The 16,642-nt window shown below is 41.6% G+C and overlaps 1 protein-coding gene across 8 annotated transcripts in view; it reads left to right on the top strand.

Moving 5' to 3' along the window:
- LOC131692871 (scavenger receptor class B member 1) overlaps positions 1 to 16,642 on the top strand; it is a 285,198-nt gene that overhangs the window by 240,434 nt on the left and 28,122 nt on the right. For all 8 annotated transcript variants that reach the window (XM_058980215.1, XM_058980210.1, XM_058980212.1 and 5 more), the window contains 2 exons: positions 993 to 1,368; positions 1,427 to 1,548. In XM_058980215.1, coding sequence (XP_058836198.1) covers positions 993 to 1,368; positions 1,427 to 1,548 — 498 coding nt within the window. The remainder of the gene's footprint in view (positions 1 to 992; positions 1,369 to 1,426; positions 1,549 to 16,642) is intronic.

The raw sequence follows: 16,642 nt of genomic DNA, 5'->3' as shown, positions 1-16,642 counted from the left end.
ATAGATAGATAGATAGATAGATAGATTAATTAGAAACATTTAAGTCAAAATACGTCTGTACGGTAATTACCGAAGATTTAGAAATAAATTAAATAAATAAAATTAAATAAATATTTTACGATTTCGGTATGAGGAGTAGACCGGCAACAATTTTGACTTTTTGCGGAACACTGTTAAATCAAACGGTAATTGGCTTCACATACCACTTGTCAAATATGAGCTTTTTTCGAAAACTCTAATTCACTCACAAGAATGTTCAAGCTTGTATGTGAAAATATTCGAAAAATAGGCACTTGAAACATTGGGAAGTCATAACAATTATACTGGGAATAATTAACCAATTCACGAATACATAAATATTTTGAATGATTTTGGGAACTATTTCACGAGCATGGGTACTAACTATGTTACTAATATATTGGGAACAACAAATTATTTCACGAGGATTGGATGAATTTATGAATAAAATTTCGATTTTCGTGAAAAAGTTCACAAGGAAATATTCAAACTGTTTTGATATTGTGAACTATTATTTTAAATCTATGAACAAAATCGTCAGTCAGCCATTTGTTTTATGAATAATGTTGTAACATTGAGGAAATTACTGAAGCGAAATTGAACATAATTATTAAATACATGATTTTTGTTCATAGTCCTGTTTTCGTTAAAACGTAAAATCGTGTTTGTTCCAGAATTAATGGGAATGTATGTCAAATAAAAATAAAAATATATGCCATATTTCTAACTCGTATAAAGGCCCTTTATTAAAAACTAAACAGATTTTAGTTTTTACAATTTAGTCGCGAGCCACAGAGATAAATTTTCAATGACCTCTTTACCCCACATCAAAATTAACGATAAAAAATTTTGAATGGCTTTTTACGCGGCAGCTAATTTTACGGTAAAAAACGACTTGAGTGAATTGATAGATATCCCCAACGATTTATTTACATCTTTGGTAATCCATCTATGTATTGGTAACAATCTTTTAGGATAGAGTAACTATTTGGTCTGGCGTTGACGACATTACTCAGTTCGGTATAATTGACAAGTACAACGGACGATCTCACCAGGCTCATTGGGTAACTGAACAATGTAACCGCCTGAATGGAACCGATGGATCCATCTTTCCACCTCACATCTCTAAGAACACTACACTATTCGTGTACGAAAAGGATCTCTGTCGTCTATTACCACTATCTTTCGAGAAGGAAGTAATCGTAAAACATGGCGTACAAGGATATCGATTCACCCCACCTACTAATGTATTCGCCTCTGTAGAAACCAACAAAGACAATATGTGCTTCTGTCCAGCAGGGCCACCGTGTGCACCCAATGGACTGTTTAATGTCTCTCTGTGTCAATATGGTAAGTGTAACATGCATTTTCAAACAAAGTCACATTTTTGTAATTATTGTTTCCTTAGACTCGCCCATATTACTCAGCTTCCCTCATTTCTACTTGGCTGATCAATCACTGCGAACCGCCGTTGAAGGTATCTCTCCACCAGAGAAGGAAAAGCATCAGCTTTTCATCGATGTACAACCGGTACGTATTATTTACTTTCCTCACTTAGGAGATTAAACTATAATAAGAATATAATGTTAGAAATCGAGCAATATTAACCTAGTAATAGGTAATAACAACTTAGCAACCATTGATTGACTTATAAATCAACACAACATAGTTATAGGGTTTTCGATTGATGGCACTGACACCGCGCCAGTGTTTTGCACTGGCACGGTGCCAATGGAACACTCCAGCGCAAATCGAGTGCAGGCATGAATGTGTGCGTGTAGATTGCTGAGCTGTCATTTAACAGATGATGTTTGTTTGTTTACAAAATGAAGCACTTTAATAATTAAATTTGTCTTGCTCTAAGCGAATTTTGTGCGACAGATACGAACAGTACAGGAATAAATAATCAATAGAAACAGTGATTATAGTAATAAACCATCATCATATCAAACTGTGTAGATATTTTGATGCGGCACACTCAAATCGCGTTCAACCAATGTTCAAACCCAAATATGATGATGTCCAAAATGTTTTGAACAATTTGAATCATTGTGATACCAGCTTATACGGGAAATTAATCAAATTCCGTACTGATCAACATGTAGAGTTGTGTCTCTTACTGCACGGTTAACTGGGGCGCTTGAAGGGAATCCGATAAGAAGGATTTTCGTAGATTATGTAATTATCGCAACGTTGCGATGGTGACCGATTAGTTTGGAACTATCCCTCTAAGCGGCACTAGTGAACACATAGGAAAGAGATGATGTTTTCAAAAAAGTTTTTGAGTACCTACGTATTATTATTAGAATTAACATGCCAGGCAGCCCTAGTGCCCTCCCCAATGTTGAGGGGTTTGACGGTATTGCATACATCATCAAGCATATTGCGTACATCAGTGCTACAGAACCTCTGACAGACAATTGCTTTAAGATGGTTATTGCATTACGCCTCGATAGTGGTGCATCGAGGAGATCGAGAGGGCTTATGCGCCTTTTTTATGTTCTATGTTTTTTCATACTCTGCACCTGCGCATGCAAACGCTCAACCACTGGTCTGTGCGCGGTGACGTGGCCAACTGGCGGGATCACGTGGATTTACTTTTGCTATGTGCCGTGTTTACAAATATTGTTCCACAATTTGATGGTGGTATTCGTGGACGGGGCTCACAGTGGGAGTCACGGTCACAGAGAACAGAAGTCCATTTATCGATCGACTTCGTCATCGTGCATATACTAATTAAATTAATTTAATAATTAATAAATACATAAGTAGAAACCTATTGGTCACAGAGAACAGAAGTCCATCTTCAGTATTCAACTTGTTTAAAATCTCTAACGGTTTCGAAGGTAGTTGGGATATCCAAACCAGGTGCGCTACTGTCGTCATGTTTTTATGGCTGAGTTCGACAGAATTGACAGCGGTTATTCATCAACCCAGTCAAACCAGGTCAGTGTGGCAAGCAGAAAGTTAGCAAAAGTTGAGCAAAGCGAAATTGATGCTGGCAGAGTTTCTGCGAGCATTTTGCGCGATTTGTGCGAGAATTCTGGCAACGAATTCGCTCAAATGCAACAACCGTTTCTGACAGAAGCGGTTAAACCAACCGATGCTGCTCACTTTTATCCAGAATCCAGTTAGAAATGTACGGACAAGATCTCAGCACGCTTCCTGCCCCATCTTTGTCATATGTTTTGCCCGATTCGTGCTAAATTCTACCAGGTAGGAATTGCCAGGAACTTTGCACAGTTTATGTCCGAGTTAAGCCAGGGTTTTGCTCGGTTCCTGTCAAAATTTGCCAGAAAACGCGAGCGAAACCGAGTTCGCCCTAGCTCAACTAACCCGAAAAGATACGCGCAGAAATCTGACAGGGCTACCAAACCAAGACTTTCAGAAATCTAGCAGAGCGGTCTCTGCCAGAAAATTTGGTCACTGGGAACTAGTCCGGAACCGGTTCAGACTTCCAGCATGAAATCCAGCTCAAATGCATCAACCGATAGAGTCGAAATCGGTTGTTTTCTTTGAGCAAGATTCCATACTGAATCCATTCAGGATTTCGAAACGGTTCCGGAATGGATTTGACAGATAGTTGGGATAGGTTGGTGTGGCGGCGCTAGTGTTTATCGTGTATTAATTGAAATGTTTACACACGTTTTTTAAATATTTTTGTTCGATCATGGATGTCTGTTCTCTGTGGTTATGTGCTAGTCGTATGTCTATCTATGTATGTGTTCGTCTGAGTATTTGTGACAGTTGGATCAGGGAATGGATGCAGAACTGGCGTATATGATAGAATTCTGGTGTTCAATCTATGCATTTGATTCTATTCATTCGGAAAGGTCGGAAGGGATAAATTAGGGTATTAAATTTTCCTACGCACGTGAGTCATCCATTCCCGACCAGCATGATGAAAGTCTAACAGCATGCAATTGTCGTTAATGGTAAATATACAACATTTGCTGCATTTAGACGAGTTTGATTGCATGTTACATGTGTTTTTCTATTCTACTTCATTAGTCTGTACTTTTGCACATCTATTAGGGGAGACCGGGCTAGTTGGCGGTGTTTTCAGTTTTCAATTTTTACAGCTTTAATGTAGGTAGATCTTGCAAAATATAACACGCGGCATGAAAGAGCAGACTGTTGGCAACATCTCTGATTTTTTTAAATGAATTTGATGCATTTTCTCCTTTTTTAGTGACGCGGAAAACCCGCCAACTTACCCCGGCCCCGGGGTAAGTTGGCGGTATGTGAGGATATGCCAAAAACTAAGCAGTCAAATGGAGATTCAATTACCTCAAAGGTCCTTTTGGAACGTGGTGAATGTCTTTTGAATTGAATTACTATATATTGTCTTCGAATTAATAAATTTTCGCACAGACTGAAATACTATACTAACTTAAACCTATTTTCAATTTGAACATTTCTCTGCTTAAGTTAAAGTCAAAATGATGAAAAACGCTATTGAAGAGCTGACAGCAAACATCTACCGGGTTATTCTGGCCGTACTGCGTGCGATGAGTAGAGCGCCGAAAGAAGTCCATTCTCCGCAGAGACCTACCAGGAACGTTGAAGTCCAGCTTAGCGAGAAGCAGAGGGCAGTCAATGTTGTTAGCGGGAAGATCGAACACAAAAAGTCGCTGCAGAAAAACTCCTGTTTCGTAGCGTAGGCAGGTTGATAAGAGCACAACGATGCTCATACGGTGGTAGTTCAAATCGATTTAGCCAGGGAAGCCGTCGAAGGGCATACCGGACGAAGCTCTTTTGCACCCGTTCTATGTGATTAATGTGTACGGTGTGATACGGGGCCCAAACGATAACTCCATACTCTAGAATGCTGCGTACCAGACTGATGTACAGTGCCTTCAGGCAGTAGACGTCGTCGTCTTTTCGAGAAAACTGTATATTACCCGACATTTGCTATTATATTTCAATTTCAATACCCCAGCATTTTGACTTTGACGCTTACTCCCTATTCAAAAGCAAATTTTCGAAATTTTTCGTGTAATTGGCCGGAATAAATGTCTCCTACATTGGCGAGATACACAAGAAAAAGATTTTCTTACTTTGGAGTTAATTCCAGAAATAAAAAAAATTTGATGACTTTTTTGCACTGTAAATAGTACCGCCAACTTGCCCCGCGTGCAACACCGCCAACTTATCCCAACCGCATATTTTATTAAAAACTATTTAAAAAATACCTTTTGTTTGTGGATAGATGTAATATCTATACGGATACTGAAAGCTCTTTTCACGCGTTATCGAAAAATATAATCATTCGGGAAATAGATTGACAATCACCCTAAATACCGCAAAGTATTTAAAATTTAGAAAATTTACTTGGTATGCTCGAAAACACAATCTCGCCCACAATTTCAACAAAACGAAATGTTTTGCAACAAAAACATATCGGATAATGTGTTTCACATTACTAGAGGTACACAACGAGAGGCAACGCTTTTTGTCTAATAGAAACGGAGCAACTTACCCCAACCGCCAACTAGCCCCGGGTTCCCCTAGTTTGTTTTTCCATTACTGATGTATACCAAAATAGTATCGGTCCATTTATAAACTTCTAATCAAGCTCTTTGCATCTTTTTTCGGCATGTTATGATTCTTTTTATTGGTATATCTCTACTCATATCGCTACCTATACTCATATAGTTATAAACGCGCGTGGCCTTCGCGATAATACAAACCTGGCCACAAACGCGACCATGCAATTGCAATAATCCACAAATACCTACGCCGGCGATTTCGCCTACATGAAAAAAAAACCCGGTAGTTAAGTAAACATAGCATCTTTAAACTTCCAAACGCGGTCTCCAACATTAACCCACCACTCGCGTGATCATGAAACGGTCACGTCCGGAAGTCTTACCTCGGTTCTAACAGTCTAAACTAATGTCTTCAGTTGAACCAATCAAAAAAGTGACGCTTATATTCACTAAACAACACGTTGCATGGTGACATGACCTGGAGCTCTAGTGATATGGGAAACGGACTCTCTTCTACCATCTGTACCATACATTAAAAATTAAACATCAGATTCACGGTTCGCGCGCGATCGAACAAGAATACACGCTATATCATTATAAAACCGAAATTATACACGCGAAGTCACATACACGTGAAAAACACGTTAATTTACAAATGTTTGAGCCCTTCGCGATCATCCGCGGCACCTACACCCGCTATCTCATAAACATGATAACATCCCGATGATAAAGTGAATGTCTCAGCTCAAATAAATTTTAAAACGCGGTCTCAAGCGTGAATCTAAACACTCCGCGGTCGCACGATCATGAGTCGGTCATTTCCGGATGTTTCTATCCTTGATCTCAGAAGATTAGGTCCATGCCTTCAATTGGACCAATTAAAAAAAGAAAGCTCTCATATCCACTAGACACTACATTACATGGCGACATGACCGAGGACTCTAGTGATATTGGGTAACTTACTCCCTGTCAGAATGTGAATTGTACACCGAAAACTAACTATCAGAATGAAGGTCCGCGTGACCATCCAAGAACGCACGCGTATATAGGAATGGCCACACGGATACAAAATCCAGTTTTGAACACGCGAAGTCACATGAACGCTAGCAAACGTGACAAACACGTTAACATACCAACGCTTAAGCCCTTTGCGATTAACAACGCACACCTGTGTGCGCGATCGCGCAAACTTAGTAACACCCTGGTAATAAGGAGAACGTTTTAACACTTACGAAGTTTCAAACGCTGTCTCAAACGCGAACCTACAAACATCCGTTTTCGCGCGCTCGTGAATCGATCACATCCGGAAACCATTACCACAGACTAACAGACATAACACTACGAGGGAATTCCCTCAAAAAATATCGATCCGACAATTTTCTCAGAACACTAGCTCCACCTTCTATTCACAGTCCCAAAAACTCATTTACTGGTGGGTTACCCCTCAGTTTTGGGAACAATTTTTCACTTGTGGTGTATCCCCCATATACTTGTTCATATGTCAGTGGCGCCATAACTTCAAATATGGCCACAGTCCCAACTACAAATATATTTGAAATGACCGTTAAAGCGGGCGAAGCTTTGTTTTTGAGTGTTATGTCTGTTAGTCTGTGCCATTACTCTCTATCCTAACTTAGGTCCATACATTGAGTAGAACCAATCAAAATATATAGCTCATATCCACTGGACAACACGTTCCATGGCGACATCACTGGCAACTCTAGTGATATGGAAGATCTCACTTTCTTTTAGCATCTGAGCCGTACACCAGAAATAAAGTATTAGATGCACGGTCTGCGCGCGATTATCCAAGAACACACGCGAAAGGCACACTGTTATAAAATAGAATTTATACACGCGAAGTTACATACACGTTAGCACACGCGACATTCAAACGCACACGCGATCGAACACGTTAACGTACAAATGCTCGATGCCTTCGCGATGATCGCGAGTCCCTACACCCGCATATACCTGAGCCGCACAATGAATATCACATTCAGCATGACGGCCCGCTACAATTAGCCTAAAGCAGTGTTTTAGTGGGTGCCATTGCCTGTCTCGTCTGCAAATTGTAGTATGTGATTCTGACGGGGAGTTCTTCCGAGAACCTAGCTCTACAGCTCCAGTAGGACAACTCTCGAAAAAATTGCAACTGTATAAATATCGCTTAAAGTAAAGATTTTAATAATTGAATTCATTTTATTCTGCTTGCCTTTTTTAATTTATTTTATTAATTCTATTTCTTTTGTCTATTTGACTATTTTACTTTTTTATTTTTATTTTATTAATTTTATCCTTATTTTTTATATTTTATTTCATTTAATTTATTTTTTAACTTCTTTATTCATTGTATTTTATTCACCTAAGATCGTCAGTCATTGTTAGGAGTACTCGGATTATCCGACCATGATGATGATGATTACCAACCATTTCACTGCCAATCGAATCAAATCGTTCCCATAAAGCAATGTGATTGAACAAGCAAACTCACCCACAAACACCCAATTAATACTCTCGCCGAACTGAATGAAATGGTACTGTAAATAGAGAAAACCTTCTAGGAGACCGACCCGCAGACCTCGCACTAGTTTTGTACAATCGAAGTTGTGCGTACTGCGGTAGTTTAAACGGAATTTTGACGATCAAAGATTAACTGCGTCAATATCATATACATATTTTCAAAACTGCAAATTATGTACACGGATAGATCCGAAAATTGTCCCCGAATTAAATTAAAAAAGAATGAGCTTGCTACTTTTTGTTGCTGCTTGCTACTTTAAATCTAATTTAGCGAAACATGTTAATTCGTGTGAATGTGAACATATTAATCTACAAATAAAAACCTTTCGCCAAACAATAGTGCTTTTTCGTGAGAATCAATTTGTTTTTATCTGCTAGGTATGAAAAGTCAATATCTCCGAAATTCCGTATGGGGCACTGATACAGATCACGAATACTGGTCGAAATAGGGGTGTATCTGTCGATGCAATGTGAAATCAAACGGTTCCAGCTTTAAAAAAATCGTTGCATTATGCATATATTTACGGGTAAAACAAATATTTGTAACAATCATATTTGATAATAAATTCTAGCCATGCGTATTTATAATCGCCAATAAACTGAGGTGTACTCTCATGAACTTAAATACACCCTTGCTGGTGTATCTTCCGGATCTAGACTCGGTTGAACACTTGCCAACAAACTACCAAAAGCTTCACGACATCATTCAGTAGTACAAATTACATCTCTCCATTCGAAGCAGCTTCACAAGCGACCGCACTAATTGTAATGACTGGGAAAGTTCCCGAAGGCCTACGGACATATTTTAGTTTCCACGATTTGTATCAGTTTTTGCACCCACTCTACTGCAACTACCTCTACCTCCGTCACTCTACTCGGAATCGTGAACAAGCTATGGAAATTGCAGTAACCGATTTCGATTTGATCCAGCCTATCAGTTAGGAGGAGTTTTACCACGACCTAGGGAAGATTGCTATCAGTCCGGTCAGTGGTTACGATTGTCACTGTTGATATCCTGATGGGCATTTGTTCAGCCGTCGCAGTGTCGAACATCTCCGGAAGCGAGAAACCATCATCAGAAACTCCTTTTCACAGGTTTTTATCTGATTCAAACCAAGACTCGCGAGCTTTTTGTTCTGCCCTCAGTAATTCGAATAAGCTTCCTTTCGCGACCTGAAATAAATAAAATCATCATAAAATAAAGTAAAAAATAATATTGTTACATACGATTTTTGATTGAACTTTTTCATGCTGCCATTTTCCAATGTTCTTTTGACGTTTACCTTGTTGGTATTGGTGCGAGCACTGGCTCCACCGACAATTTTTTCGGTGCCAAATCTCTGCCCCGAAATTGCACTGGAATTGCACTTTTTTATTGCAGTTCCTATCAATGGAACATGGTGTCGGTGTTTTGACAACACTTCTGCAAGAAAAGTGCAATTTCAGTGCAGAAAACTCCACCAGTTCCTTCAATCGAAAACTCTATTAGAAATGTCAAATACAGCTCAGATTCGACCTCTGCCCAACGAATGAATTCGATTCGCTAATTAGGTCATCTGACAGATGTCAGAAACAAATAAAAAAGTAACTGGCTACATGTTTACTACTGCGTGTTTGATTGTCCATTTACTTTGAGATTATGACATACTTCAACAGGTAGAGCAGAACTACCAAGAGCGAATACAAACCGAAACACTTAGGGTCATGTGCATTAGATTGACAGGAAAAAAATAACCGCAATCCACCCATGCCTGAGTCGAATCCTACTCCCACCAGAAGTACTTGTTCCAAATTAGAAACGAATCGGACAAGCCTAACTACCGGACCAACCTGCCTGAAGTTTGTATGGGATTTTTCGACAATTTATATGGAGAAAACCCACTAACTCGCATTTTCGCCGCTAGGTGGCACTGTATGCATCGTATTATCACTGTAAGTGAAAATAAGAAAGATAATTTAACTGCCTACAACTTTGTCGAAGACTGCTAGTGAATCCGGCTTAGCTAAAAGAAGTTATTAAATTTTTAACGAATTAATGTCTGAGTCAGTTTTGCATGAGGCCAAGCAGTGCATGGTTGTGTACTTGATTCGCACGAACTAAACATTTTTGTGAAATAATGGTTAGGTTTAGGTCAATAGTATGTTCAGAAGATTTACAGTAAGTAATACGAGTCATGCTTTGGTTAGAAAATTTTAGTTCCACATTTTACCGCATGGAGGGTGCCAACACTAACTTTTCAACGGAAAGAGATAGAGCTTAGGTGTCTTGTACAAAGTTAGGTGTCTTGTACAAAGTTATAGAACAAGCATTTCTAAATAATTCTTCTGAACATCTTGATATTCTATCTCACTTATATGAAAAGTTAGTGTTGGCGCCCTCTATACGGTCACAGTTAGAACTAAAATTTTCTAACCAAACTAACATAACTCGTATTATGTACTAAAATTCTTCTGAACATACTATTCAGCTAAATATAATCATTATCTCACAAAAATGTATAGTTGATGGGAATCGAGTACCGATACACAACCATGCACTACTAGGCCCCAATCAAAACTGACTCAGACATCACTTCGATAAAAGTTTAATAACTTCTTTTAACAAAGCCAGATTCACTAGCAGTCTTCGACAAAGTTGTAGGCAATTAAATTATTTTTCTTATTTTCACTTACAGTGATAATACGATGCATACAGTGCCACCTGGCGGCGAAAATGCGAGGTAGTGGGTTTTCTCCATGTAAATTGTTGAAAAATCTCATACAAACTTCAAGCACGTTGGTCCAGTAGCCAGACTTGTTCAATTTGCTTCAAATTTGGAGCAAGTACTCCTGGTGGGACTAGAAATCGACTCAGAGGTGGGCCGAATGAGTACTCAAAAAATCATCATTTTCTGGGCACTCAACTCAAATATTAAAACGTGGCTAATTCAATTTAGCAATAATATACTGATTTAATCCCTTCATGTCCATGTTGTTTATGGAGAAACAACGTTTTTGGACAGCTATAACTTGTAACCCGTCAGGGTAACAATTGAGCACTGGGTGGAAATATACCCTTTCGTGCGTACTCTCTCCGTAGAGTGTATTGTTTACGAAAATTTATGCTCACCGCTGTTTTGTACCGTTCACACTAAAGTTGTAAATTTTTGTTCATTTTCTCGTTTGTGAACGGTTTTGTTTGTGCAGATAGGTGTAGTAATTTTTGTTGAACATTTGTATATAAGAAACATAGGGTTTAGGTAGGTCTCCGCTCTCCTCTCGCTGTAAAAGTGATTGCTAACTATGCTGTACCATGGCAATGACAGCTATGCGGCGGTGTGTTTTTTGGTGGTTGTTTGGTGGAGTGAAAAAGGCGACCATCGAGATAAGGCAGAAAGTGCTGAACCACGAAGTTAAACAGACGTCCGTGAACAAGTGTTTTCGGGACAGTTTCCCGCCACGTTTAACCAGTGAGGTGAAGTGCGCGCGTGCGACAGATAAAAAAAACCTGTCGAAAAGTGCCGGCTCGTGGTTCGGGCACAGTAGTAAGTGTGGTGCTGGATCGCCGTCGAGGGAAGCTAATTACCAAGGAGCTTTCGCTTCCCCGGCTAACCGCAAAGGATCCAGACGCACCAATCCGCCCTCGCTGGGAAGGATAAGCCGAACGAGCCTTGCTCTCCTTCCCAGCTAATAGCCAAGGAGGGCGAAGCAGGGTGGACAACGGCTCCCCCTGGGAAGAACACTGCGGTGTCTTCCGGGATTCTTTGCGGGGAGCAAAAAATCCGGTGATTCGTCACCACCGTCGCTAGGGAGGTTCCGACAAAGGAGCAAAGCTCACCTCCCTAGCTAATTGTTAAGGACCGCTGCCGGAGCAGCCAACGTAAACAAGGAGAACTCGGCCGTTGCTGTCCCGGCCGGTCGGGAAAAACCTCCGCCTTCCCGCCATCGCCAGCAGCAGTGCATCTACAATCGACCAGCAGTGAAGGGAGAGTTGGTGGAAATAAACACGGTAAAATTAAATTTATTTATTTGTGTTCTATTAGTTTGTAGTGTTACGAAAATCCGAAATTCCGGTAGAAGCACCTAGGCCGCCCTGAAAGGAAGGGTCCGCCGGGCAATTAAGAACCCGAGTAGTGGGCAAACCCCAACTTACATTTGGCGCACAGCGCAAAACACACTGAAAAAAATATTTTCCTATTTTGGAAAATATTTTTTTCTTCCGGAGTGTGGGGTGCTTCTACTAAATCGAGGATTTTCGTAGAACAGTGGTGAGGTTTCTTCCGCAATATTTTTCCGCGGTCGTATATTTATTATTTATTTACATTTTCGGTATTATTTTTTGATTTTTGCATTTTCCTTTTTTTGTCCGAATTTGTGGATTGCGTTGTTTGTGTTTGGTCTGCCGGACGAGTAGTTTGAAGGTTGTTGTCATTTATTCGGTTGCGGTGGCCAATCGCCTTGAATTCTCAACCCGGTTTGAGACATTTTTGGAGCAGCTTGATTTCCTGAAATTTTAAGGGAATCGTTAGTGGGCGAAAAATCAGAAATTTTACCGTACCAGTACTTACATGCTTTGTGTCTTGGTGATTTCTTCCAATATAGCGCAAGTTATGATGGCGTTGGAGAAATTCCACCAAGCGTGTGTGTTCATGCGCGTCGATCATTTACATTTCGATGAGCTGGATTTTGAGTTGCTATCTCGAAGCATTTTTATCTCTCCTGATTCGGATCTTTCGGGTGTCCAGCGGCAGCGGCGTCTTCGGGGAATTTTGTCGCATGAGCGGTCGTCTCGGAGGGAATTAGTTCGCAATTTCCGGGGTGACGTGGGTGAAGAAAAGAAGATCTGCCTTGGTAAATTACTAACAATCAAGGAAGATCTCCAGTACCGGTGCCCAAACAAGGAGATTTACCGAACACGGTTGCTTCATTTGGGGTCTAGGCTCCAGGTTATCCGAAATTATGCGGCAGGGGAGGTCAACCAGGAAATTTCGGTGTTGCTGGAGGAAGTTCTAGCAGTTTATGCCAGTCATTTCAGTGACGAACAGGCAGCACTTCCTCCCGACAACCAAGAAGGGGAGGATGGAGAAATTTTGGGAGATTTGCTGAGTACAGACGTACCTGCAATTCTACAGGGATCCAATCCTTCCGATAACCAAGGATCTCTTTCTAAACAGCTCGTAGGGGACGACCTGTTGCGTGTCTTGTGCGAGATGAGGGACGAGATTCGACAATTGCGACAGCAATCCGACGATAATAGAGCCCTAGCGTCTCAGGGGTCTGATGCTTTTTCAAAAGCTACTGAAACGCTAATGGGTGGGATTGCTTCACTGACAACCATTTCGTCAGTTTTAAGAAAGACGGTTCAAGAAGTTGTCTCACTTCGTGAATCCGTCAGTGAACTTCGGGCACTAGTACATCAGATGGAAAGTGCTCCCGAGATGGATCTGCAGACCGATCTGGAAGATTTGCGTTTGAGGGACGTACCCGATTCAATTGATGAACCAGAAATTCCTCGCCCAACACTGGCGCCCAGTCCCGATCAATTTGTGTTGAAGCGAGGATTCTCGGGTCAACAAAATCTATGTCCATCACTTCCTATTGAGAAACCGAAACAGAATACTGGATTCACAGCCCCGTACCAAGCTCAGAACCAGCCTTACGTTCCTGAATTGACCGAACAGCTGGCGGGACCATCATATCCGAACTTTTCGATATCCACCAATGCGGGAAACGGACCGATGGTGGCCCCCAGGAATTACTCGCGAAACCCGCAACGCGTCGCTGATTGGAAGATTCGGAAGTATGCTGGAACTGGGCTTAATGAGTTTTTGGACACCGTAGCAAATTACGCTGCGTGTGAACAAATGTGCGAAGATGAACTTTTCAATTCTGCGATGCATTTGTTCACTGGCAATGCTTTGACCTGGTATCAGGCTATGCGTGCGCAAAACCGGTTGTTTAACTGGAACCATCTTGTATGCGAGCTCAAGGTAAATTTTGTACATCCTGAACTTGATGCTACGCTCAAAATGAAGGCTCTCCAGCGCCGGCAGATGCGCAACGAATCTTTCCAGGAATATTTCCTGGAAATGGAGAAAATATTTCGTGCGATGACGGTTCCAATGGCACCGAGCGAAAAACTCGACGTGCTCAAGCGGAACCTGAAAGCCGACTATAAACAAATGCTAATCCTCAGGCCAGTGAACACGCTTTCAGAATTGATGAGTCTTGGTAAATCGATCGACGCCTCCAAGACGCCGATTTATCAGAAAGTTTTCGGTTCTTCTCGGGAAGTTGCTGCTTATTCTGATAATCCACCACAAAATAAACAAAAACAAAATAATCAAAACCAAAAGGGAGGTGGACAGAATAACGGCAACGCAAAATCCAGAAAAAATCCTGAAAACCAGAAAAAGAAACAGCAAGGGAATCAGGATGGAAAGAATCTCGAAGGAAACAATCAAAAACCCATAGAACCACCGCAGAAACCTATAATGTGTCTGGAGTATTTGGTGGAAAAGCATCGTCCTCCCGTGCTCGGCGTCTGCTACAATTGTGGAGACAAAGGACACGAACATGAGGAATGTCGGAAGCCAAAGCGGGTCTTCTGCATCGTGTGTGCGTTTAAAGGTTTTGATGTTTCTCGTTGCCCTTACTGCCTAAAAAACGGGATCAGAACCAACTGAAGTCGCAGTTGGCAGTAAAACAGCGCTCCAAACAACAACTCATTATTAATCCCCAGATTTACGACAGTTTTCGACCGGCTCGTGATGAGGACTATGATAATTCGTTGTCTGTCGAAACCATCGTCCTTGACGACCCGTTCGATAACCGTCCATTTGCAATTGTCGCAGTGTACGGCAAATCCTTCAAAGCCTTGCTCGACAGTGGTAGTAACGCCACGATTATGACTAAAAAGCTATACCGAAAGTTTTCGAAAAGTCCCTTGAAAAGTTTGGAACGACCATTCGAACTACGTTCTGCAAGTGGTCAATCCTTACCAATCATTGGACAAGCGTATCTCCCGTATACTTTTCAAAATTTGACAAAGGTCCTATGCACTCTTGTAGTAGAGCATCTGACCGTCAACTCCATTCTAGGTATGGACTTTTGGCGCGCCTTTGGGATTTCTCCTGAGATACAAAACTGTGCTCTGTTGAACTCAGGTCAGGAATCGGAAGACAACGAAGAAGATGAAGTACCGCGTGAGTCGATACTCACTTCGGAACAGTTAGCGCGCGTAGAAGAAGTAAAGAAGTGTTTCCAGGCAGTAGAGCCCAGAAAGCTAAGCCCAACCTCATTCACAGAGCACAGGATTGTCATCAAAGATGAATTCCAAGGTGCGGCACCCGTTTGCCGATATCCTTATCATATGAGCCCAAAAAAACTATCTAAGGTCTGGGAAGAGGTTGACCGATGGCGGTCTATGGGTATTATCGAGGAGTCTGATTCGGATTGGTCGCTTAATATTGTGGCGGTCACGAAACCAGACGACTCAATTCGCCTTTGTCTAGACGCTAGGCCTCTCAATGAGCGTACTGTACGAGATGCATACCCTCTGCCCCACCCTGGGCGAATATTGGGCGGCTTACCCAAGGCGAAGTACCTGTCTACTATAGACTTGAAGGAGGCCTTTCTCCAGGTACCCCTGGCTAAGGATAGTCGCAAATATACCGCTTTCAGTGTTCCCGGCAGGGGTATATTCCAATTTACCCGTCTACCATTTGGTCTCGTCAACAGCCCTGCTACTCTGGCGCGACTGATGGACCAGGTTCTAGGACGAGGTAAATGGGAACCTTACGTTTTCGTCTACCTAGATGACATCATCGTGGTAAGCGAAACGTTCGAGCATCACATACAGTTGCTCAAAGCAGTGGCCGATTGTCTAGCAAGAGCCAATCTAACCATCAATTTGGAAAAATCCCGTTTTGGAGTCCCCGAACTTAAGTTTCTTGGTTATTTGTTGAATCGGGACGGACTCAAGGTCAATCCTGACAAAATTCAGCCGATTCTCGACTACGAGAGACCGGTTACCGTGACGAAACTTCGTCGTTTCCTCGGGATGTGCGGTTATTACCGCCGTTTCATTGATCGGTTCAGTGAGGTCACTGCTCCCTTGACCGATCTGCTCAAAATGAAAACCAAGAGCTTAGTTTGGAACTCCGAGGCAGAACTCGCGTTCCTTAAAATTAAGGAACTTCTAGTCACTCCTCCAGTTTTAGTCCCACCAGACTTCTCCAAAGAATTCATTATTCAGACAGACGCTAGTGACGTAGCAGTCGCTGCTGTTCTGGTGCAGGAGTATCCCGAGGGTGAGAAAGTAGTTGCTTACTTTTCGCACAAACTGACCACTCCCCAAAGGAACTATCATGCAACTGAAAAGGAAGGTCTGGCGGTGATAATGGCGGTTGAACACTTTCGAGGTTACTTGGAAGGTTATCATTTTCGACTGGTCACTGATTCGTCAGCGATTACATGGATACTGAAGACTAAATGGAAAACCAGTTCACGTTTGAGTCGTTGGAGTTTAGAATTGCAACTCTACGACATGTCTATTGAGCACCGGAAAGGCAAGGACAATGTCGTTCCAGATGCGTTATCCCGGGCCGTAGCAGCCGTTTCCGCTTTGT

This window comes from Topomyia yanbarensis, chromosome 3, assembly GCF_030247195.1.
Source record: "Topomyia yanbarensis strain Yona2022 chromosome 3, ASM3024719v1, whole genome shotgun sequence".
Classification (NCBI taxonomy): Eukaryota; Metazoa; Arthropoda; class Insecta; order Diptera; family Culicidae; genus Topomyia; species Topomyia yanbarensis.
Note: the sequence above shows the minus strand (reverse complement) of the source record. Positions and strands in the feature narration are given on the sequence as shown.